Genomic DNA, 24,694 nt, shown 5'->3' on the forward strand with positions numbered 1-24,694 from the left:
CCTTTGCAGCTTCCAGGAGTGGTAGAGGGGTTGCTTTTAAAACATTATTGTAGAAATCACGCGCCTGTGTCACAGTAACCAGACGATATCTTTTACCTTCATGCATCACCACCAATCCAACTGGAATCTCCCATCTAAACTTAATATCACGTTGCTTAAGTTCCTGCACGAGAAATGCAAAATCCTTCCTTCTCCTTAAAATCTTTGGAGGAATTTCTTTTAAAACCAAAACTTTTTGGTCAGCAACCACAACTTTAGTATCATAAGCGGCTTGAATAACTTCATCTCTAGTTTCTCTCTTTATAAAATAAACCACCACATCTCTAGGTAGCTTCCTCTGCCTAGCAATCCATGAGTTAACACGAAAAACTTTGTCCATGCATCCCTTTATTTCAGATGCTGGCTGACCCAGTACTGCTTCTAAAGCCTCAGAAATCAGCTGCTTTAGGTCTTCTTTAGGATTCTCTTTTAAGCCCCTGATTCTAATAGCATGCTGCATCTGATGATACTGGACAAGGCTCAATTCTCCGTCCATTTTATCCCTTAAATCTTCGTTCTCCAGTACCTTTACTTCTAGTATAGCATTCTTTTGACTAAGATCCTCCACTTTTTCATCCAAACATTGCACACATTCAGCCACGCTTTCCACTGTAGACAAAATGTCTACCCTCATTGCACTAAACTTCTCTTCCATCCTCTCCTCCATTACTTTAAACTTCTCTTCTATCCTCTCCTCCAGTTTCTCCAGTTTCTCCTCCAACTTTGCCATCTTATCACCCAGCATTTCTAGTATTACCTGGGATTGCTCTCCAAAGGCATCTTGTAAGTCCTTCAGCGTCAATGCCACAGGAGGTGTAGGAGGAAGCAAAGCTTGCAACGATGTCTGTTGCACCGGGGAACTTCCCACACTCCGAAGGATTTTTGAGGGAGGTTTAGCCGCCATCTTTTTTCACTTTCACTTATTGCGCACTTTCACTTTAAGTTTATAAAGTCCATTAAGCCAGAGAGTAAGAATAAAAGTCCTCTTCACCTTGACCTCCTGTACCGCTCTGCCTGCTCCTTTTTATTCCAAAGTCTTTCCTTCTGGCAGGGGTGGTCGCAAACGCCTGGCTCTGCTCCAAAAATCCCGGAGCAGAGACGCTAAACAGCTGGGAGCAACCCAGGCTACGGGGGAGTTCAATCCTTCAGCCGCCCAAGCTTTTAGCTCAGGCGGCCCCGGAGAACTCAACCCCTACCTGGGGCCTCACCCCCTCCTCTTCTCCCAAAGAGGGGGCTTCAAATCCACCCGAACAGCTGATCGGCGCTGTTTCAGGTGGAAACAACTCAGCTGTGAAGCGGGCAGCCCGAAACGGCTGTCTTTGGCGCTGCGCCGCCACTGGAAGTCCCCTACAAAAACCATGTTTTAAGCATTACAAAGTCCATCCTGTGTGACCCTCACTTCTAGCAATGACACTTAGACTTACATAATGCTTCACAGTGCTTTACAGCCCTCTCTGAGCAGTTTACAGAGTCAGCCTATTGCCCCCCAACAATCTGGGTCCTCATTTTACTGACCTCGGAAGGATGGAAGGCTGAGTCAACCCTGAGCTGGTGAGGATCGAACTGCTGGCAATCGGCAGAATTAGCCTGCAATACTGGATTCTAATCACTGCACCACCACAAATGTTTAAATTACATATAACACACCAGTGACATATATCTAATTGGTCTTCAAGGAGACTAAAGTACCGTTCTTGGCTTCTCTTTTTTTGTGTTCTCCATATACAGTATCTCAAAGCAATGCTGTGGGGCAGATTATTCAGAGGCCCAAATTCACTCAGCTAGCTGTAACTCTGAGTAGCAGTTTCAGCATGGCCTCCTCGGTCCTTGTCTATCATCAAACTGATTATTTTACAGTGCCCTGTATTCCTCTGTTTAATGCTGCAGCATATGGCTACTGTGCTAAGATATGACACTGAACATGTAGCCCTGTATATATACCAAAAGTACTGTTGTTCCAGACTGAATCAGAATAAGGGCCATTTAATGAGCCATTTGGCGGTCTCATCCGTATCCAGGCCTGCAAGCAGGCCACAGACTTCACCTCTCTTTTCTCAGCCATTCCTTTTTCAAGCTTTATTTTGTTCAATCCGGAAGGAAAAGAACCCTCTTTGCCAATTATTGTAGTTGTTATGCTTTTGTCTCCTTGCCTGCTGCAAAAAGCTGCTGCTGCATTTCTGCTATTGTTTACATCTTCATGTGTCAGACTTCCTCTGATTTCTGCTGTTTTTGCAATATCTGCCCAAATGGCTCTCTGTTTCTTGGAAGAGTAACAGTGGTGATGATTAAAAGATTTTACTGTACACATATCTTCCTGGCTGGGCCATTACTTAGAAGCTTAGAGAAAGGGGGTGGTAGGAATAACTCCAATTATGTAGCCATGTTCAAGCCTATTCCTGCAGCACCTAATAAAGAACTGGATTTGTAACATATTGCAGGACAATTATTGCCTACTTAAGCCCCATGAGTAATTCTGTGTACCCCAAACCTGTGCTTTAGTCAGAACAAATGTGGCATCAGCCTGTGATCTCTCGACATAAATAAAAGCTGATTCACATGACTTTCTTATTTAAAATTATATACATTTTTAATATTATACATTAAGGCCTAGTACTATATACATGAGTACCTAAATATGAGCACAAATAGTTTTCGTAGATTTCCTTAGAAAAAAATACAGCTCAGCCATAATGCCATTTGAAGGTTAGACCTGGGCAGAAAGCCTTGCAAAGGAGTTTCATCAGCAGGAGGGGAACTTTTACCTGGGTGGCTGTTATGTATTGGGCTTGTGGTATTACACCATGTGTATTGCTGGAGAGCTAACAGCTCTCCAGCAACCCAGAAAGGCCATCTCCAGTCCTGCAATTGGTCAGCCCCAGGCAGTAAGCACAGGTTCAAGCCTATTGGCTGCCACCTTAGGGCTAGGCTATATATTGTGGCTGGGTGCGGCCCAAGCTCAAGTACAGTTCTAGCAAGAATAAAAGAATGAGTTTCTCTGTACTCAGCCTTGTGTCATCATTCCTGCTCACCAGAGCCCACGACTTAACAGTGGCGACGAGGGTGGGATCCTGCTTTGCTGTTTAAGGGGCTGAAGTCAACGAGGGATCGGCAATACATGCTGGAGGGAAGAGGCATTCCCCCCACCTCTCTAGGCCGGCTAGTAAGCTACGCTAGCGGCTGCGTGCTCAGCGGACGCATTCCCTGAACCTAAGAAGCAGGATCCAAGAATGCAGGAATCAAGAAAAGATGCCGAAGGTCAGCAAACTCAGAGAGTTCAATGTAAAGCATCCAGAAGAATGGCCGTTTTACCTCTCGCAAGTGGAGAACTATCTACGAGCAAACCAAATTGCAGAGGAAGGCCTAAAAGCCACCATGTTGCTGTGCGTGTGTGGACCAGCAACTTTTGACCTAGCAGAGAATCTTTTTGCACCGATGCCCATCTAAGCAGTATCGTTTGCAGACCTTAAGAAGAAGCTGACCGGGCATTTTCAGCCCAAGATGTCGGAGATGGCGTGGCATTATAAATTTGACCAGAGAGTGCAGCTACCCGGAGAGACAGCTTCAGAGTTTATCGTGGGCCTAAGGCAGGCCGCACACATTTGCAAGTTCTTGAACTTAGAGGAATGACTAAGAGACTGGTTTGTCTGTGGCCTTTGAGACAGAACCCTCAAGCAGAGATTGTTTGCTAGACCCAATCTCACATTCTCCGAAGGACAGGACGAGGTCATGGCCGACAAAGCTGCCAGGAATGCAGTGCAGACAGTTCAGCACACCAAACCTTCAAAAGTTGAAGATTCCGTCCATTTTGAGGTCACCAAATGCATCAGAGAATCGTCAGAAGATGAAGAACCCAAAATCAACAAGCTACAAAGGCAACCAAATGCGCAAAACCGCAGCAACCACCAATGAGAGAACAATTATAAGGCAGTTCTCTTACCTAGATGTAAGGGGTGCGGAGGCAACCATCTTCGCGCCAATTGCAGATTTTGCTTGGCCACGTGTAGAGCTTGCGGAAGGACTGGCCACATCGCAGTGGTTTGCAGAGCCCGCCAGAGAGACAGGCCACCCAAACACCAGTTGGAAGAACCGACTAGGAGAGGTACTGGGGCTCAGGGTCCAGTTAGTGTGGGGTTCTTCAGAAACCGGAGAAGCGTTTGCCGCACCGGGGCTCGTCACCCCCTCAAGCCTAAACTCAAGCTCTCAGTAGAGCTACCAGGAGTTCCATGTAAGATGGAGTTGGACTCTGGCTCGGTGTTATCGATCATTTCACAAGACACGTTCAACTTTGTGTGTAGGCGTAGTAACAATTGGGCTAAACTAAGACCCTCAGATATCATTTTAACGGATTTTCAGAACGCTCATGTTAAAGTTAAGGGTGAAGCCACATTATTGGTAAAATTTAAAGAGTTTTTGGGGCACCTGGATATAATAGTAGTAGAGGGCCAAAGAATGAGTCTTATTGGACTTGATTGGTTTGATGCTTTAGGCATTCAAATTACAGGCATTAACCGGACACAAACTGCAGACCTCATGACTGTTTGCGAAGAATTTGTGGATGTTTTTGATTCAACCCTGGGGACTTACACTGGCCTGCCAATTTCTTTTAAGTTAAATCCTAATGTGCCAATTAGGATTAAGCCTCGCAGGGTCCCCTTTTCCCTAAAGCACAAAATCGATTCCGAAATTGATAAGCTAGTAGAACAGGGCGTATTACAGCCTGTTGATGGGGGGGGGAATGGGAAACTCCTATTGTCACCCCACTGAAGTCCAACGGGAAAGTTCACATTTGTGCTGATTATAAATGCACATTAAATAAGGCCCTTAATCAACATGCTTACCCGGTTCCTGTAGTCAACCATATTTTAGCCTCCTTGCAAGGGGGAACCATTTTTGCTAAACTTGATTTAGTGCAGGTGTATCAGCAATTGCCGGTTGATGAGGCCACAGCCACGGCTCAAACAATAGTAACTCACAGAGGGGCATTCAAAGTCAAACACTTACAGTTTGGAGTCAGTGTTGCACCGGGTATTTTCCAAGGGATTATGGAATGCACACTTAAGGGTATCCAGGGTGTCTGCCCTTATTTTGATGATGTTCTCATTGCCGGGGAATCCCCAGAAGGGTTGGCAAGTAGGCTCAGGGCTGTTTTGCAGAGACTCCGCGATGCAGGCCTCAAAATGAAGAAAAACAAATGTAGTATTGGGGTCTCATCAACGGAATTCTTGGGGTTCCGTATCGATGCTAATGGAATTCACCCTGCTGATTCAAAAGTGAAGGCCATCAAAATGTCTCCAAGGCCAAAATCAAAAGGAGAGCTGCAAGCATTTTTGGGCCTCCTAAATTTTTATCACACATTCCTACCTCATAAGGCTGCAATAGCAGAGCCCCTCCACAGGCTGCTTGATAAAAAAGGCCCTTGGAAATGGACTAACTTACACGAAAAAAGTTTCTAGGATCTGAAAGCCCTTCTATCAGAAAAGTCCACTGTAACTCATTACATAGAGTCTAAACCTGTATGTCTTGCATGTGATGCATCTCCCTATGGGGTGGGGGCAGTCTTAAGCCACATAGAGAAGAATGGGAAACAGGTTCCTATTGCATTTTACTCTAGGACTTTATCTTCTGCTGAGCGCAATTATGCACAGATTGATAAAGAAGCCTTGGCCATAGTGGCTGGAGTTAAGAAATTTCATGATTATTTATATGGCAGAGATTTCACTGTCTACACTGACCACAAACCTCTCTTGGGGTTGTTCACAATAGACAAACTCCCCACATACTATCTCCAAGAATGTTGAGATAGTCTATATTTTTGTCTGCATACAATTTTAAGTTAATTCATAAACCAGGAAAGGAAATGGGCCATGCGGATGGCCTCAGTAGACTACCACTGCCACTAATGGATCCTGATCCAGCTCCTGCTGCTAAAATATTGTCCATTCAGGACTTACCTGAGTTTGCCCTCCATGCAGGGGATATTGTTGCTGAAACTGCCACAGATAAAATTCTGAGTAGAGTGTTGTCATGGGTATACACGGGCTGGTTGGAAAAAAGTCCAGGCTCTGAATTTCAAAGTTATTTTGTCAGGAGACATGAGTTGTCTGCACACAAGGGCTGCATTTTATGGTGCAACAGAGTCATAATTCCCACTTCATTGAGGGACAGAGTCTTAAACTCTTTACATGAAGGCCATCCAGGCATTGTCAGAATGAAAGCCTTAGTGAGAAGCTACCTTTGGTGGCCTGGCCTGGATAAGGCTGTAGAGGATCAAGTTCATGGTTGCTATACATGCCAGCAATCTAGGCCTGAAATGCCTCAGGCCCCAGTTCACAGGTGGGAGGAAACGCATACCTCCTGGTCTAGAGTTCACATAGATTACGCTGGGCCTTTTCAAGGACAGCTTTTCCTGATAGTTGTGGATAGCCACTCAAAATGTCTGGAAGTAGTTCCAGTTCCTAATATGACTACTGCTAGGACCATCCAGGTGCTAAGAAAACTCTTTGCAACACATGGGTTGCCTGACGTTTTAGTTTCTGATAATGGGGCTCAATTCACTGCTGCTGAGTTTCAGGCTTTTCTTAGAACTAACCTCATCAGACATGCTACATCTGCACCATTTCATCCTTCTTTGAATGGACAAGCTGAACGCATGGTGAGGACAACAAAGGAGGCACTCAAACATATTATCACAGGTTACTGGCATCACAGATTGGCAGATTTCTACACCCTGCACTGCTACAGGTAAAAGTCCTGCTGAGCTACGTTGGGGACGACGTTTGATTACTAAACTGGACAGGTTGCATCCAGACAGAGTGGCATCAGAAGCCTCTAGACCAAAACCCCCGAGGGGGCTGCAAATGGGCGGTTGGGTTTGGGCCAGGGAATTTATGGGTTCCTGGTCAAGTAACCAAGGCATCCGGACCCCTATCTTATGAAGTGGGGTTGGAGGGAGGTTGACTGGTCAGAAGACACATCGACCAACTCAGAAAAAGGTTTCCAGAATGGTCACTAAGTGAGGACTGTGGTATAAGTCCCTCCTGAGGTCCTCAAACTGGTATCCAAGCCAGCCCACACCAGAACCACCAGGGTTTTCCCTTCTCAGCAGAAGTTGAATCTGAGGAAGAACCAGGAAGCTCGGAAGTGCAACATGGAACCCCTGACTGGGCAAGCCAGCCGAATCTCAGCAACCGCTGTGCCAACTCTGCAGAACAGACTGACTCTGGGGTGGGCCAACCTGGTGAGGCCAGCCAGAGCGTTTCAATCCCCCTGGACAATGGAGCACAAAGGGACATGGGTCTACCCAGCCCACTGGGTAAGCTGGTAGACCACAAAGTGAGGGGAATTCCAAGGCGTTCCTCCAGGCCACACAAACCTCTGGCATATCTCTCAGACTATATTGTAAAATAAAGTGATGTGTAGTGTTGTGACAATTGTACCACTACCTACAGAAATTGGGGCATTTTGAAACTGCCTGTATTGCTTGTAAGCATGTTCATGAGACATTGTTTAATCTCATTGTAGTCCTTACTGCATTGGCAAGCCGTTTAGCCTTTTAATCTCATTGTAGTCCCTACTACAATGGCACATCTGTAAAGGTCACCTAATGTCATTGGAGCCACCTTGAATTTATAAGCATTATTAATTATTATTTTGTTATTATTTTATTATGGCTGTTGGGAGTGATTCATAAGTCTTGACTGCTGTTAAGCTTATTAAGGGGTATTATAGCCTGTCTTAGGAGGGAGGGGTGTTATGTATTGGGCTTGTGGTATTACACCATGTGCATTGCTGGAGAGCTAATGGCTCTCCAGCAACCCAGACAGGCCATCTCCGGTCCTGCAATTGGTCAGCCCCAGGCGGCAAGCATGGGTTCAAACCTATTGGCTGCCACCTTAGGGCTAGGCTATATATTGTGGCTGGGTGCGGCCCAAGCTCAAGTACAGTTCCAGCAAGAATAAAAGAATGAGTTTCTCTGTACTCAGCCTTGTGTCATCATTCCTGCTCACCAGAGCTCACAACTTAACAGTGGCGCAGTTAGAAAATTATGCAAGGGTGAATTGCCAGCAGGGGTGTCCTTATCAGGGAAATAATAACAACAGAAGCAGCATAGAAGCCACTGGATCAATCAAACTGATTCACTCTTCGATTCTAGGACTGGGTTCCATTCCTGTTCCAAAAAAGTCTTCTTTGAAAAAAGGTCTGTTTCTAGTGACTTAATGCACACAGGTAATGTCTGCCAACAAACGGCAATGGTTTGTCACTGCCTTCCATGATGTTTTTCAGCTTCCCATCCCACGATGGGATTTCCTAGGCTTCCCATCCATTTCCCATCCAAGTTCAAACAAGGACTGAACGTGCTTAGCTTTCTTTCAACCAAAGTCACAAGGTGTTGCCATCAGTGGTTATGTTCAAAAGGAGAGGACATTTGAAAAAAACCAATAATAAAGGGAAGAAGAATCTTTCTCCACATAAGCTAGCAGGATTTTGAAAGTGGTATATGATCTATTAATTTAGCCCATGTTAGATCCCACTCTTCTTGAGACCATTTGTACCTGTGCTGGAATGTATGTTAATCCTATTTGGCTTATTAAATGTAGAACAATCTAATATTTTGTTTCTAATGCCAAGACCTTTAAGGAACATCTGGGCACTGAGCAATATACACTGGGTTTCCAAAATGGTGCCTGTAGATATTTACACAGGCTCCATGCTCCATGCTCTTCCTTTATTTAAAGATTCAATATTTTTTTTTACAGGAAATCAACAGACAGCAAAGCAAAGACTGACTTATAAGAGAAGTCTGGGCCCTTCATGTACACCTGACACGTTCTTAGAAAATAGAAAAGATGGGAGACAGCCACAGCAGCAAGCTACATTTGAAAATGTTTGAAAAATTCAGAAACAAGAAGGAGTGGACAGCATTCCAGGAAGCTACAGGTGATGGTGAGTAGCAATATTGTTCATTTGGCTTCTAGTGACCATTGGCTTGATGTGCCCACTGTGCAGTTATTTTTGGAGAACTCCCAGGATATGATTTCATTCCAAGTACATCTACCAGCCCCAAACATTTATAAACCTAGACTTGAACTAAACTCAAGACTGTGAAAGTATGAGCACTTCTTGATAGCATGTTAAAAATCTGTTTTAAAAAACAGTCAAAAAATTAATTTCCAATAACTAGGAACAGAATATTCACACACACCCCAAATTAATAAGCCATAGTCTTTAAAAGGACTTTAAAAGGAAAGGAAAACATATACCTGATTCTACTCATTTGGAGTAGAATTGTCAACTTTCATCTCAGGGGATGAAGGAAGAACCAGCACAAGGGCTGGACTGAGCAGATATAGTCTTGTTGACATTATTCTACTGGCATTACATAATTCCATTATGTTCTATGACTAGACACTAAAAGAGAAGCTATTCACGGTCACTGTGCAGGACCTGCACACTATTGATTTTCAGGTCAGGTAACTCCAGTTCTGGCTCTATGCTCTCTGTGGTCATAAGGTGAGAATCAAAACAAAACTGTATGACTGTTATAATAATAATAATAAAGTTGGAAGGGACCTTGGAGGTCATCTAGTCTGACCCCCTGCTCAGGCAGGAAACCCTATACCATTTCACACAAATAGCTGTCCAGTCTCTTCTCACTGTCAGGAAATTTCTTCTTAGTTCTAGGTTGCTTCTCTCCTTGATTATTTTCCATCCGTTGCTTCTTGTCCTGCCTTCAGGCACTTTGGAGAACAACTTGACTCCCTCTTCTTTGTGGCAACCCCTTAGATATTGGAATATCATGTCCCACCTCATCCTTCTCTTGATTAAACTAGACATACCCAATTCCAGCAACCGTTCCTTATATGTTTTAGCCTCCAGTCCCCTAATCATCTTTGTTGCTCTTCTCTGTACTCTTTCTAGAGCAGACATGTCAAACACAAGGCCCGGGGCCCAGATCTGGCCCGCAAAGTGGTTTCATGTGGCCCGCGAAGCCATCCTGGAAACAGTGAGGGAACGGCTCCCATTACCTTGGCCCTGGCCCAGAGACCCTCCTTCTGCCAGAGACCCCCAGATCTGTCCCACCCCTGCCCAGGCCCTCATAGGCACCCTTGATGCGAATGATGTAGAGCTGGCCACGCCCACCCAGTAGGCCATATGCACTCTAGCCACGCCCACCCAGTAGGCCATGCCCACCCTGGCCACACCCACCCGGCCCCCTGAGGGCAACCGCAATGCTGATGCGGCCCTCAATGAAATTGAGTTTGACACCCCTGTTCTAGATCAACATCTTTTTTAGAAATTATTTGTCATTTTCTTCACAAGTTCCATTTCTCACAGTACCATCAGATATTGTCACTCATTGCTTAGTCATGTAAACATATGCAAGCATTATATTGCTTATTGTGTGGACTTCATGGATTAATCGATCCTATTATTGGTTGAATACATTAAGGATACTACCTCGTTAAGCCTCATTCCTACATAATGAGTTGGAAGCACCTTTCAGCAATTCAATCCACAGGCATTGCCACTTACATTTACTTGTCTGTCCTTACTATTAAAATTTTCCTCAATTTATAAAAGACCTGCTCAATTCTTATTCCCATTTGTTTGGAGCTCTCTTAAAACCAATCTGAAATAACCAAATTTGCTATTTTCAGCCTTCTGTTAAATAATACATTTTTCAGTGTTGGCTTTGAATTAATTCCACACCACTCAAGTCCCATTCAATTGTGAGGTGTTTTTTTTCTTTCTGAATAATTCTGAAGTAAAGGAGAATCTTTTAAAAATTTACCAGCTGCATAGAAGAGGAAAAGTAACTTTTTTATACTTTGCATGACAAACTCTCATTTTCAATACTTTCTCTGCTATACATCTATTGTCTATAGTTCCTTGTACTGTTTTGTATCTGGAAAGAATAGAGGGAACAAAGTAACTGCTACCAACTGGAATATCAAGGGAAAAGACTAACTGGAAGGTGCAGTCCTTTAAAAAAAATAATTATGTCCACCTTAAGGCACTGGAATTGTTCCACCTTAAAAGTATTAACCCTGAGCTAGAGCCCATCCCTTTGCCTGATGCTGATGCTGCCGATTCCTGCAGCAGGAGGAGGGGGATACAGGCACTGCAAGCAGCATCCGAGGGTACCACAGGCACGGAAGGCTTACCAACCCAGCCGAGAGAGCTAACTGCTCTGCTGCTGTGGGGTGACAATCTAGGAAAGGCTTCCCCTTTGTGATCCTTCTTTTGAGAGCGCCTGTGTGCAACCTGCTTTTGCCTCCCTCTGTCTCTCATTTTCCTTGGGAATTGCATCTCCTGCTGCTCTTCACTCCTTCTAGCTACAAAAGCTGCACACCAAGACAGAGCCCCATTGCCCAGCCAGCATGACTACAGAAATCAATGAATGCAGCATCAAGGTGCTTTGTAGGTTCCGGCCCTTGAATCAGTCGGAGATCATACGGGGAGATAAATTCATCCCGGTTTTCCAGGGCGATGACACCGTCATCATTGGGGTAAGCAAATACTGGAGGTGAGAGAAATATGTACATCTGTCTGGAAATGCTTCAGAAATGAAAGGCTTTCACTTCTTGATCCTCTTAGTAAGGCCTGTTCTGGATGGCAAATTGTCCTTGGGTACAAGAGCCGGCTGCTCTTAAAACAAGCTGAATTTATGCTTAAATTCAGCTCTTTTGTGTGCTTAAGGAGCCATTCAGGTGGAATCTTTTATATCTTCCTGCTAGCTTAAAAGCTATCGTCATAAACAAGGGCGCATCTACATCTATCCAAGGGAAAATTGATAATGAAGAAAGATGCTTTGAGTTTTTTAATTTGTGTTTGCATCCATGAAGCCACTGGGTGTGGCTAGTTTAGCTATTGGTTTGACTCCTGGGGGAAAAAAAATAAAGGAACCTCTTAGAATTGGATGGAAAACAAAACAAAAATTCATAGCAAATGCAATGTTGGTTTCTCTCCATCAAATCTCTTTGCAAGTGCTATATTTTCTTCTCTTTCCAGACCTTAAAATTTTTCTGTCAGTTCAACTTTAAATTAGGCTGTTCTTTCTCCTCCACATCCCCGCCTATAGACTATTCCCTCAAAGATGAAAAGTTGATGTCTAATTGGATTTTCCAACATTACCAATTGTAATTTTTCCTGACAGTTCCCACTGCATCCTATCCTCCTCCATAATGCTCCATGTGCCAGTTCCATTCATAAGTGTAAGAATGCAAATTATGCAGGTGCTTGCTAAATAGCCGGCAGGTTGTTTACACATGTCTGACAACGCCCCTGAAGCTTATCCTTGGGGTCGCTGAGTTTGCTTCTTTTTGTTATAATTCTGGGTTTTTGTCGATTGTTTGGCTATTTCGGGAGCTAAATATACCCACTAAGGGGAGGAGTCGTGACTGATTTTGCTCGGAGTAGAAACATATATGCTGTTACCATGTTGAACAATTATGTTTAACCCTCCTCTCATAATAGACCAATGCCACTAGCCATTATTTTACCAGTAGTCTTTAAACTGTAATTTAGGGTTCATCCACTGGCCACAACTGATAGATATTAAATGAAGATTAGTTTGGTTTGCACCCAAGGTGACCCAGCTACTCATGGTATACGGGAAGATTCAAACTCCAAAATAGTCTACTTTACCGCACATGAATTCATGCTTCCAGGATCTCTCCCTAGTCCCTTGCAGCAGAGAAAATTATCAATCAGCATGGCCTGACTTGCTTTCCTATTGCACCAGCAAATTAAGGCCTGTGATCTCAAATTTATTTTCTACTTGGATGTCAGGTTGTTTTCTCTTGCCTTGGCTTGGGAAAGGCTGGCATGTAAAAAAAGCCTTTTTTGATTTGGTCCTGCTGCACTGCAAAGTCATTCCAGTTGGTGGGTTCAGCAGAGATTTTCAGTGGAGCTCCTGAACACGATGGGCCTCTGTTTCACCATTTGTGTCGTTTCTTTCTTTATAAAATCTGAACTACAGTTATCTGTTCATCTGAACTACAATCAAACTGTTCAAAATTGCCTAAGCTCCACCCCAGTTATCACCAGATCAGTTAAGACTGGTCTGTTAAGAGATGGATTCATTTAGGCACTTGGAGTTGGGTAGATTTTTGCCTTTCCTGAAAGACAGCCCCATTCTTCTTCCTTTGGAAGAAAACCACAGTAAGGCATGAATTTCACTGCCGAGAGAGCAGGCACAGGATGTCTGGGCTCAGCTGCTTGGTCATCTCTCAGAGCAATGACTAGGAGCCTTCTTTCCTATGTACCACTCCCTTCCTTTGTGTTCAGCTCTAGGCCATGACTAGATCCATTTCCAGGTTACATCTTTGTTTTGATGCCACCATCATTTTGATCTTCTGCCCTTTACTGCTCTTTCCAGATGAGATTGCACATGGCTCCAAGGGTGGTTGTTGTTGTTGTTTGGAGGGAGCGCGGGGGGTCTCCTTTGCCTATGGCAATAGGTAAAGCCACTGATATTACAATCAGCATCTGTCTGCTTACATCCATTCCAGGACACCTGGAATGAGCAATAGTGATGATGTATTTATTATTTGATTTGCTGATTTATTTATTTTTCTTCCATTGATGCTGAACCAATTTTCAGCTGGAAAGAACTCACGTTAATAATTGATTTTCTTACACATCAAGGAAATCCATCTATTTAGCTGCAGCTTTTTTTCTCCTGAAATATTCTGGGAAAATTATTCTGATTTTCTAGTCATGGTAACAATGGTGAAAACATTGCTGCTTCTGAACACGTTGTAAGGAGCCTTCATGACTCCTGTACCTTTTTTTTGTTTTGTTATTATTATCTCTCGCTACCCTAATATTTTCCAGAAATTATGTCACTAAATACAAGCAACTAATCACTACAAAATGGTGAAAGTATTTCTCTCCATTGTTCAGTATATATAAAAGAAACCACATGTCACATTTTTCTGTGTGCCAGTACAATCTAGATCTTTTAGGAAAAAATCCTAAAGATAACTAACTGGAAGAAATCACACCAATCCCTCTTTGACAGCATCACTTTACCATCTAACCCACTTCATCATCACTTCAATCCTGCAGAAAAAGGCAAAAATTAAGGATAGCCTTGCATCACTGAAAAATGTATTGCCTCCATTGTAAAAGATGAAGCAGCAACATGTACACAGGTTTCTCTATCCCGGTTAACATCCAGTTGAGGCAAATTCTAAATCTATCCTCTTCACCAGTGGTGGGATTCAAACATGTGAACAACTGGTTCTCTGTGTGGATGCCACTTCCAGAAGTCTATTCTGGGCCTGGGCAACAAAAAATTAGCTACCAGTTCTGCTGAAGTGGTGCAAACCAGCTGAATCCCACCACTGATCCTCACCATCATAAATAATGGAAGACCTGGCTGGGATGATATTCAAAACAACTGGGGACTATTTCCTGAGGGAAGGCTGATCTGGATAATCCAGGTCTGCTCTTGGCCTTGATAGGAACCTCTGTTTCTGGGAGGCCTACAACAGCTAAATCAGTCACGCAATATGCAATACAATTTACCTATATTTGGAATCCTTTAGTCTTTGAAAGTAGTCAGGTTTGTGGACCTTTATAATATAAATATTCCATAGCTGTAAATGGGAATTTAAAATGATGCATGGTGCAACTTAGAAAATGGATCTTCCTCTCTACCAGCAGAGTCAGCAAAAGGAAGAACTGCCCCAGTCCTTCTTCCTTAGCTACTTCTTACCACATCCCATCATTTATTCTTCTCTTCTCTTGCCTGACATGGGTCAGAATTAACTTTTGCCTTATCTTAAAAGGGGGAGAAGGAACTTCGTGGTAGCTGGTAGGAAGGCCCTCTCCCTGCCTTTTGAATTTTAACTGTCTTTGTCTCCTAATGAAATATTTAGTTTTTATGTTTTTAAATTTTACTTGTCCATTGCCCAGAATCCCTCTGTGAGGGAGATGGGTAATTTCTACATTAGATATATAAATAAATAAAAACAACATAGGCATTGGTAGAAAACCTCTCCTGTCTATTTTTTTTTAAATTAGATGTTTAATTTGTACTTATTTGTTTTGGTCACAATATTTCTATCCTGTACCATACGTAAATAGAAAACTCTGTTGCAGTTTTAGAAAGGGTAAAATATTCAAAGCAGAATAGAAAAACTAGCAAGGGAATACAGTGTAAAACTAGCAACAGGGAAGAAAAATAGCATAAACAGGACTAAGGAACAAACTAGCTTTTAGACTGAAAGTTGAAAGATAAAAGTACTGCTAGAACAAAAACAAAAGTCAAAGTATAGACAATGTGGAAATCCCTCTGCAGAAATCATTCTGTGAGCAGGATGGCACCACTGTAAAGCCATTTTCGTAAAAATCACCCTCCTCACTCACGTAAATTTCAGAATGCAAAAAAAGCAAAAATACTTACCATCATTTCCAATGAATATTGTAATATTAATTTTTATTAGATTTACCTTCTTATTTGTGGCAATGAAGATACAGAACAACCTTTTTCCTCCAACTTGGACACCCTCCTGATACATGGACTTCAATTCCCAGAATTCCCTAGCCAAAAGGGCTATTTGCTGCCATTTCTTACATTTGAACTTTACAGAACTAGGAAGCAGGCAGGTTAGAAAATATAAAGGTACCTATTTAAATCCACCCAGGGACCATCCGGTCAGAGCTGAAGAAGCTTCTTGGATGAGAAGTGAAACGTCTTCAAAGAAAAACAAGCAAGTCCAGTTGCATTGTGGAAAAGCACCTTTGGGATACCACTTTTACTCTCTGCTCCGTCAACTCTCTCATAGCAAAACAGAGCCTTGGTGGAGCAGTGGGCTAATGCCTCCTTAAGTAACACCAGCTGCCTGCAATTAGTGCAGGTTCGCGTCCCACCAGGCTCAAGGTTGACTCAGCCTTCCATCCTTCCGAGGTAGGTAAAATGAGGACCCAGATTGTTGGGGGCAATTAAGCTGACTTTGTAATAATGCCGCTTGGGGGGTGTGTGAAAGCCCTAACAAGCAGGCATCTACATAGAATGAAGGCTACTGCTAAGCTTGTAAGCCGCCCTGAGTCTTCGGAGAAGGGCGGGATATAAATGGAATTAAAAAAAACAAAAAACAGCAGCAACACTTTACTACACAATATGGAGTGTCTCAAGTGGTACCCACAGAAAATCAAGTATTTTCCATCTCTCCACCTCAGCCGGAAGCTGTGTGGCTACTGCACTGTTGCTCTCAGCCTCTGCCTACCTCTTGGGGCTATAGTTTCCTGGCATCTGCATCTCCTAACTGACTTCTACTGTACTCAACAAGGGTTAGAGCAGGGGTGTCAAACTGCCGGCCCGTGGGCCAGATGTGTCATGCCGAAACCGTGCCCACCCCAGCTCTGGCAATGGGGAAAAAGTCACCATACGTTGCAACACGTCACGTGACGTTGCGAGTTTGACGCCCCTGGGTTAGAGGGACCATTTGAAATCTTCTGTGGTTGAGATTGTCTCCCAGATTGTGCAGAGTGGCTTTGCTCTTTACTGGGGGAGGACTTGCATTCCCAATGAGTTATAGTATTTTGTGTAAGAGTTTATTGTTTTGTGACGATGCTAAGCAGGTAATATATTTTCTAAGTCATCACCATTATAACCTTCAGAATGATTTGCTAAGCTGCTTTTTGGCATGGAAGCACATGCTTAGCAAATATAAAAATCTACCTCGTAAAAAACAACTGAGTTGTAACTTGGATGGCCATTTGTGCAGAAAGGAAGGAAGAAATCAATTCCCTGTGAAAAGGAAAGGGGAGATAATTTCATTATTCTAATTTGTGCATTGAAATCCATATTTAACAATACTTACTAGATTTTAAATGGAATCCATATACTATTCCTTTACCATAGCATAAACTACTACAAGAGACTGTGCTCCTACAAAACCTGATGTACAGGTGTTTACCAGTGATGGGTCCTCTAATTCTTAAACCAAATATTGGTAGAATACTTGGTCATTCTGTTTACTTTGTCCCTTCTGAACCAGCCTGCTACTCAATCCATTTTGTGTTGGATTTTATGTTGCTTATAGCTATCAAATACAGTAAGTTGTTATTAAGCTACACTATGAAATACTTTTACTATGGGACAGGATACCTATTATCTTCGCTTGCTTTTTTTGCTCATTGTCAAAGTAATCTTCTAAATAGCTGAACAATCCCATCTTACCAAAAGGGAACTAAGATTAATTTTCCTAGTGAGATTGTCTTCTATAATATAGTATTTTTATTTCTGAGTGAAGCTAACTGTGAAGCTGTATGGATATTCTTAATACTATTTTTGTTTACTATAAAAATGTGTATAGAAATATCACCTAGACTGAGTGACTAGTTTTGAAACTTGCATGACAGACCTGTTCTCTAATTGGCCATAGACTGTAGTATGGAAGAGAGATAGCTTTGTTATTGAATTAAAATGGAAATGTAACAGAGCAAATAACCTCCTGCACAGTTTAATACTGGCAGTCCTCGACTTACGACCACAATTAAGCCCAGAATTTTTTGCTAAGTGAGAAATTTTATGATTTTTCTTGCCACATTTGTTTAAGTGAATCACTGCAGTTGTTAAATTAGTAACACCGTTAAGTGAATCCGGCTTTCCCATTGACTTTGCTTGTCAGAAGGTCACAAAAGGAAATCACATAACTCCAGGACACTACAACCATCATAAATATGAACCAGTTGTCAAGCATCCGAATGTAAATCACATGATCATGGGGCTGCTACAATGGCCATAAGTGTGAAAAACGGTCATAAGTGACTTCTTTCAGTGCCGCTGTATATTCAGACGGTCACTAAATGACCTATTGTTAAGTCGAGGACAATCTGTAGGGTAGTCCAAGTATGAAGAAGACTGGCTTTGCAGTCCCAGTCTGAAAGCATAGTCTAGCACATAGTGGGGGCACTGGAAATTCATTGTTGTAGTATCTCTTGGTATTATTCTGTGACTCTGGTCACTGTTTTCAATCAGTTTTTGGTGGCACTCATCTTCAAAGCCATTGGAGGTTTCATAGAACAGGGCTTGCCGGCAGCAGCTGCAGTTTCTTGCTTCTGTGGCTGGATGTCCACAGTGGCATAGAATTTCTTTCAGAGCACTTTTTAGTGTGTGAGAAGTCAACCCCAAGGTCTCTTCCCAGATTCCAGTACACTTACAGAGTAACTGGCAAGCATATGGCGATAATCTGTTCTGATGACTTGTCCCACCCATCTCATCTGGACTCTAATAATCAGGGACTCAGAGCTGGTGGACTCTGCAGGATCCAGGACCTCAATGCGAGAGATACAGACTGGCCAATAAATGCCTAGGGTGGAGTGGAGAGCCCATGTGGAATTTTTCTTCAGTTTTTTGGTGTGCCTTTGGGTACAGAGTCAAGGGCTCGCATCCATCTGGGAGAGAAAGGTTAACCACAGCTTTATGGACTTTCACTGTGTGGAGATGTGGATGTTGTGTTGATTGAGCATTCTAGTACGTAGCTACCCTGATGCCTGGCTGGCCTTGCTGATCTGAGAGTCAATTTCTTTGTCCAAAAACTTATTACTCAAGAGGATGCTTCCCAAGCATTTGGAGCTGTTTATATTTATCAGTTAAGTGTCGTCAACAGTGATTTTATTATTATTATTATTATTCTACAAGCTTGGTATTTGGCCCGAGATGGTAAAATACTTCAGTCTTGTTCAGGCTGATATTCAGGCTGAAGAGAATTTGAGCATCTGAGAATTTGTTCAGCATAAACTCTGAATCACTGTCATTGTGCCAGGAGCACATGGTCATCAGCCAAGAAGGTTTCTTTAGTGACTGTATGGGAGAATTTAGTCTATGCATTCAAGCAACTAAGGTCATGACCCTGCCTAGCAATAGCCATAGCACTTAGATTTATATTCTGCCTCACAGTGTTTTACAGCAGTGTTTAAGTGGTTTTACCGAGTCAACATAGTGCCCCTAACAATCTGGGCCCCCATTTTACCAACCTCGGAAGGATGGAAGGCTGAGTCCACCTTGACTCGGTCAGGATTGAAGGGATCAAACTCCTAGCAGTGTGAGCAGAGTGAGCCTGCAATTCTGCACTTTAACCATTGCACAACCACAGCATAGCAAGTGACACATGAAGAACAGATTGAACAGGATTGAGGCTAGCATTCCATCCTGTTTCACCCCACTGGAAATGGCTAATGTAATTGATGTACTATTGTTGTAAAGAATCTGTCCTGTCATTCTGTTGTGGAGTAGCTGAATCAACTTCACAAATTTCCATGAGCATCCATAACATCTCAGGTTGATACAGAGACCCTCCCTATTTACAATTTCAGATGCTTTTTTTTAGGTCGATGAAGACCAACTAAAGAGGCTTGTTCTGCTCAATGCACTTCTCCCAGACTTGGCCTCACAGCAAATATGATGTCTGCTGTACTCCATTCTGGCTGAAGGCCACTAGGTCTCTGGGAGGTTACTTTTCAAGACAGTGACAAGTCTGTTCATGAGAATGCAGTATATTTACAGTATATAGAGAATCACAATGAGGGCATCGCAGATGTCACTGGATTAGGTCTGGGTTTTGTAGTCTGCCAATGTTGAATGACTTTCTGATAGTCTTTCATTGCTTATGATGTAAAGGGGGCCAATTCGGTTTAATGGTTAGTGTGCTGGCCTAGGAATCAGGAGATTATGAGTTCTAGACACGCCTTAGGCATCAAAAAATGGCTCGGTGACCGGATTCTCTCTCAGCCCAACTCACTTCACTGGGTGGTTGTTGTGGGGAAAATAGGAGGAGGAAGGAGTATTAGGTATGTTCACCAGCTTGTGTTATTTATAAACAATAATAAGGGATATAAATAAAATAATAATAATAATAAAGTGCTAGTTGAGGACTGTCTGGACCAGCCTATGATCTGTCCAATACTTAGCACCTTACATGGCATGAGTGATTGTGGCGTTGTTGAGATTACGCTGACAAACTATGACATAGTCAAATAGGTGCCAGGGTAGGGTTGTAGTTTTGTATTGAAGTCTAACTATTGTGTTGTTGATGCACAGGTCATTGCTGTTTAGTTTTTCCATTTCATGTCTCCCAAGGACTCCATCATCCAGAATGACAAGCCTGTGACTTGCCAGTTATTTAAACAATCTGGTCCAGATCTTCATAGAAATCTTCCTTATCTTCATCTGAATTTGTGTGAATTGGTGTGTAAGTGTTGACAATGATGATATACCAGGATTTGATAAGACAAAATCGGAACTTCATAATGTGTTCATTTATTCCAGTAGGTAGAGCTGTTTTTCAGCAGAGCAGTTTTGATTGCAAAACCTACTCCATGAGTCCTGTTGTCAGTCTTTGGTTTCCTATTCCAAAAGAATGTATTATCCATTCACATAGCATATAAGCGATGTTTGAGCAAGGTCCACAGGATTGTCTGGGACACTATACATCCTCTTCAGGACCTGTTTTCCTTGTTACCTTCTGGGAGGAGGCTTCGTGGTACAGCAGAACATCCAGATTCAGCTAATGTGGGTCAATGAGCTCAGAGTAAAAAATGACAATAAATCCTACCCTACCCTACCCTACCCTACCCTACCCTACCCTACCCTACCCTATCCTATCCTATCCTATCCTATCCTATCCTATCCTATCCTATCCTATCCTATCCTATCCTATCCTATCCTATCCTATCCTATCCTATCTTACCTTACCTTACCTTATCTTACCCTACCCTACCCTACCTTACCTTACCTTTTCCTATCCTATCCTATCCTATCCTATCCTATCCTATCCTATCCTATCTTATCTCACCTTTGCTGCTTCCCATAATGTACTCTCACCTGCCAGCCTAATCTCACTAAGTGCAGCAATGTCAGCGTTATGAATGATGTTCATCTTTTGAGCTATGACAACTTGTCTGTATCCAGCAATGGAATAGCCATTGTACAGGAGCAGTCACACTCTCTAGGCAAAAAAAGACTTTAATTCAGTGGCATGCAGAACATATGACTGGAGACCTCTCCTGCTGCAGTGGAAGATCAGGATGCCTAAGTGTGTCAGTGTGCTGTTAGTGCTCCACAGTGCCTGGTGGGCCTGTCTTTTGGGCCATTAGACTCTTGATTAATTTCCTCCAGTCAATCTCCCAGGGTCAGACTTCCCACTCTGGGATAGACAAATCCTCTATCTCAAAGGCTATCCTAATCTGGGGTGTGGCCGCTGTACCTGTTACAGCTTACTTAAAGCTACAAGTGAGAGTTGAGTGCCAGCTGGTGCCCAAAGGTGAATCAGCAGCTCTAAAAAGGCTACCACCTCCATCAGAGCTGCTTCCCCTCCCTGAACATCCCATATGCCCCTTTACTAAAAGAGAAATTTAATACAGTATAAGTAAACAAAATACAAAACATTTAGGAAGGAACATTTGGGCCTAGTTCACGGGTGTCAAACTGGATCACATCACGTGATGTATCGTGATGTATTGTGTCATTTTTTGCCTTTGCGGAGCCGGGGTGAACATGGCCTGCGCCTGATGCATCCGGCCTGTGGGCTGCCATTTTGACACCCCTGGCCTAGATTAAGGAAATAGGATTCTGGAGAAGGCTTTCATTCCTGACTTTGACAAAGTGGTTGTGGAATGTAGAGTTAAGGAAGGATCATAATACGAGGGTTGTTACAGGCATTAATTCCTTGACATTCTTAACAGGCAGACCTGTAACAAGAAGTGAATTAAGACTCTGTATAGATAATAGAACTATGAAGAAAAAGAGCACACAAAAGAAAACATACAAAGACCAGATTGATGTTTCTGTCTTACCCTGGCAAAAGAGCGATTCGGTTTAATAATCTGGGTGAAAGAAATGAAACGATTCACACAAGCCCTGTGTTAATGAATTCATTTAATAAGGGGTGGGGTTTTGCTGATTTACTTTCCAATATTCTATATTCGCCTTTCCCCCCTCCCACCTCCGGTAATTAAACTAGATTGATGAAAGACATTGCAAATGCTATTTCCCTGTCCTTCTGTCCTTGCTGTTTAAGCATTTATCCCACATATCCCATAGTATGGGAGTGTGATTTTATAGACCTAAATTTATTGCAGGGATGTACATGTCGATTAAAGAGGTTTTATGCCATTTAAAATTTAGTTTATAATTTAGGTTATGGGCTGTTTATCTGAACCAACAAGTAAATACTAGATTAGAAAGGAACGAGGGAGAAGCCTCACTAAAGTCGCTTCAGAAGTCTAAGACCGACAGTTCAATTTCTTCTTATTTGTAAATTGTTCTGAAAGACTCGTTTGGCAATTGCCTTGCTGTAGAAATGTGTGATTTCATGATGTAAATGGCACGCCATCCTAAATTAGTTTTGCTGTCCTCTGATAGAATTATTTGTTTCAGTTTATACACTAGCCCAGACATGTCAAACACAAGGCCCGGGGGCCGGATCCGGCCCGCGAAGTGGTTTCATGTGGCCCGCGAAGCCATCCTGGAAACAGGGAGGGAATGGCCCCCACTACCTTGGCCCTGGTCCAGAGACCCTCCTTCTGCCAGAGACCCTCAGATCTGTCCCACTCCTGCCCAGGACCCCATAGGCACCCTTGATGCGAACGATGTAAAGCTGGCCACGCCCACCCAGTAGGCCATACGCACTCTAGCCATGCCCACCCAGTAGGCCACACCCACCCTGGCCACACCCACCCGGCCCCCTGAGGGCAACCACAATGCTGATGCGGCCCTCAATGAAATTGAGTTTGACACCCCTGCACTAGCCATTTGTAGTAAAACCTCAGAAGGTATTTGACTACTGTGCATTTGAGACGCCTGGAAAACATATGTCCTCCAGCAAATTGGGATAGTAAACTCAAAGTGTGGTCAGTGATTAACAGCTTAACTGAAACACTAATACACAAAAGGGATCATTGTACTGAACCCAGAACAGTTATCCACAGGGAACCATTGGACCTCCCAGAACAGCTAAACTCATCCTCCCAGTAATTGCAGCCAACAAAACTAATGATGTGAGTTCAGCAAGAACTGGAGGACCACAGGTTCTCCATCCCTGCACCGAATGCTCTTCATACTTATGGCCCGGCTGTCTCTTGCTGTTTTCTACTGCCGCAGAATGTGAAATGTGACTACTATCCCTGCAGTGGGTTTCTTCAATATTCCTGCAGACAAATAGGATGATTGCTCTTAAGGCAGAAGAGAAGTAGCCACAGCCCACAGGGGACGGGGATGGGGGTGGGGGAAGAGGAGGAATATCCGTAGCTTGGCAACCATGAGAAGAGCTGTACATACTGCAGAAAATCTCAGCGATAGGGTGAAGAGGAAGAGACAAGGGATGCAGAGAGCTACATTTGCCTTCATCTACTCAGTGTAGTGGCTTCTGACCTAAGGCAGCTCTTAATCTAGTACTGCTTTAACACAGATGCACTCCTCCAGTTGTTTTAATTGGTCTGTGATTGGGGCAAAAGCTTTTGCCTCTGTACTGGGGTGATTCCGTAGCAAAATTGGGGGGCACAGTTCAGCAAAGGCGTAGCATAATTATTGTTGGCAGTTTCACTGGCAGAACCTCAAAAGTCACATGTTTTTACACTGATATTATCTTCAGTTCAGCTCTTTTCCTGGCTGTGTGGGGAAGTATTATTGTAACAACAACAACAACAACAACAACAGTAGTAGTAGTAGTAGTAATAGTAGTAGTAGTAGTAGTTAGAAGGGACCTTGGAGGTCATCTAGCTCAACCTCTTGCTCAGGCAGGAAACTCTATACCATTTCAGACAAATGGCTGTCCAGTCTCTTCTTAAAAACTTCCAGGGTTGGAGCATTCACCGCTTCTGGAGGCAGGTGGTTCCACTGATTAGTTGTTCTGTCAGGAAGTTTCTCCTTAGTTCTAGGTTGCTTCTCTCCTTGATTAGTTTCCATCTGTTGCTTCTTGTCCTGCCTTCGAGCGCTTTGGAGAATAGCTTGACTCCCTCTTCTTTGTGGCAGCCCCTGAGATATTGGAACACTGTTATCATGTCACCCCTCGCCCTTCTCTTCAATAAACTACACATACCCAATTCCAGCAACTGTTCTTTTAGCCTCCAGTCCCCTAATCATGTTTGTTGCTCTTCTCTGTATTCTTTCTGGAGTTTCAGCATCTTTTTTACATCGTGGTGATTATATTTTGTCCCTCATTTATTCAGAGGATTAGTTGTTTATGCTACTAAAAATGATTCCTTTAATCTTTCACTGGGGGAAAAGGTGCATTGTCAGACAAAACTTTTAACTAGGGTGCCTTAAAGAATGCGAACAAAATCTGGGACCCATAAGTCCCATGGAACTGAAATGTGACAAATTTTATAAAACATTTTTATGACATAAACATGAAGTTTATAACAGTTTATAACAATACAAAATGTCATATAACATTTCTTGTGATGATGTTTGATTGTGCTTTAAAGGCAGATACAAATTTGAAGGTATCCCAACTTTTCCAGTGAAGGCAGTAAATTAGAACAGGGCTTTTCAACCAGTGGTACGGGTACCACCTGTGGTACATTGGCACCTGGCAGGTGGTACATGACCAACTTAGAAAATTGGTAGCGGGGGAGGGGAATGAGCTGAACCGGTGGCAGCACCGCACAAGCCTGAGTGAAGATGGCTGGAGCTGCAAGG

General features: G+C 43.0%; 2 protein-coding genes across 2 annotated transcripts in view; both read left to right on the plus strand.

Moving 5' to 3' along the window:
- The window catches only part of ARHGEF25 (Rho guanine nucleotide exchange factor 25), a gene marked incomplete at its 5' end in the record, with an annotated part of 308,962 nt that overhangs the window by 45,565 nt on the left and 238,703 nt on the right, over positions 1-24,694 (plus strand). The window lies entirely within an intron of this gene.
- The window catches only part of KIF5A (kinesin family member 5A), a gene marked incomplete at both ends in the record, with an annotated part of 68,571 nt that continues 55,297 nt past the window's right edge, over positions 11,421-24,694 (plus strand). The window contains one exon of the mRNA XM_083351219.1: positions 11,421-11,549. Within this exon, the coding sequence (XP_083207345.1) occupies positions 11,421-11,549 (129 nt within the window). The remainder of the gene's footprint in view (positions 11,550-24,694) is intronic.

The sequence above is a fragment of the Vipera ursinii genome (genome assembly GCF_947247035.1).
Source record: "Vipera ursinii genome assembly, chromosome: 2".
NCBI lineage: Eukaryota > Metazoa > Chordata > Lepidosauria > Squamata > Viperidae > Vipera > Vipera ursinii.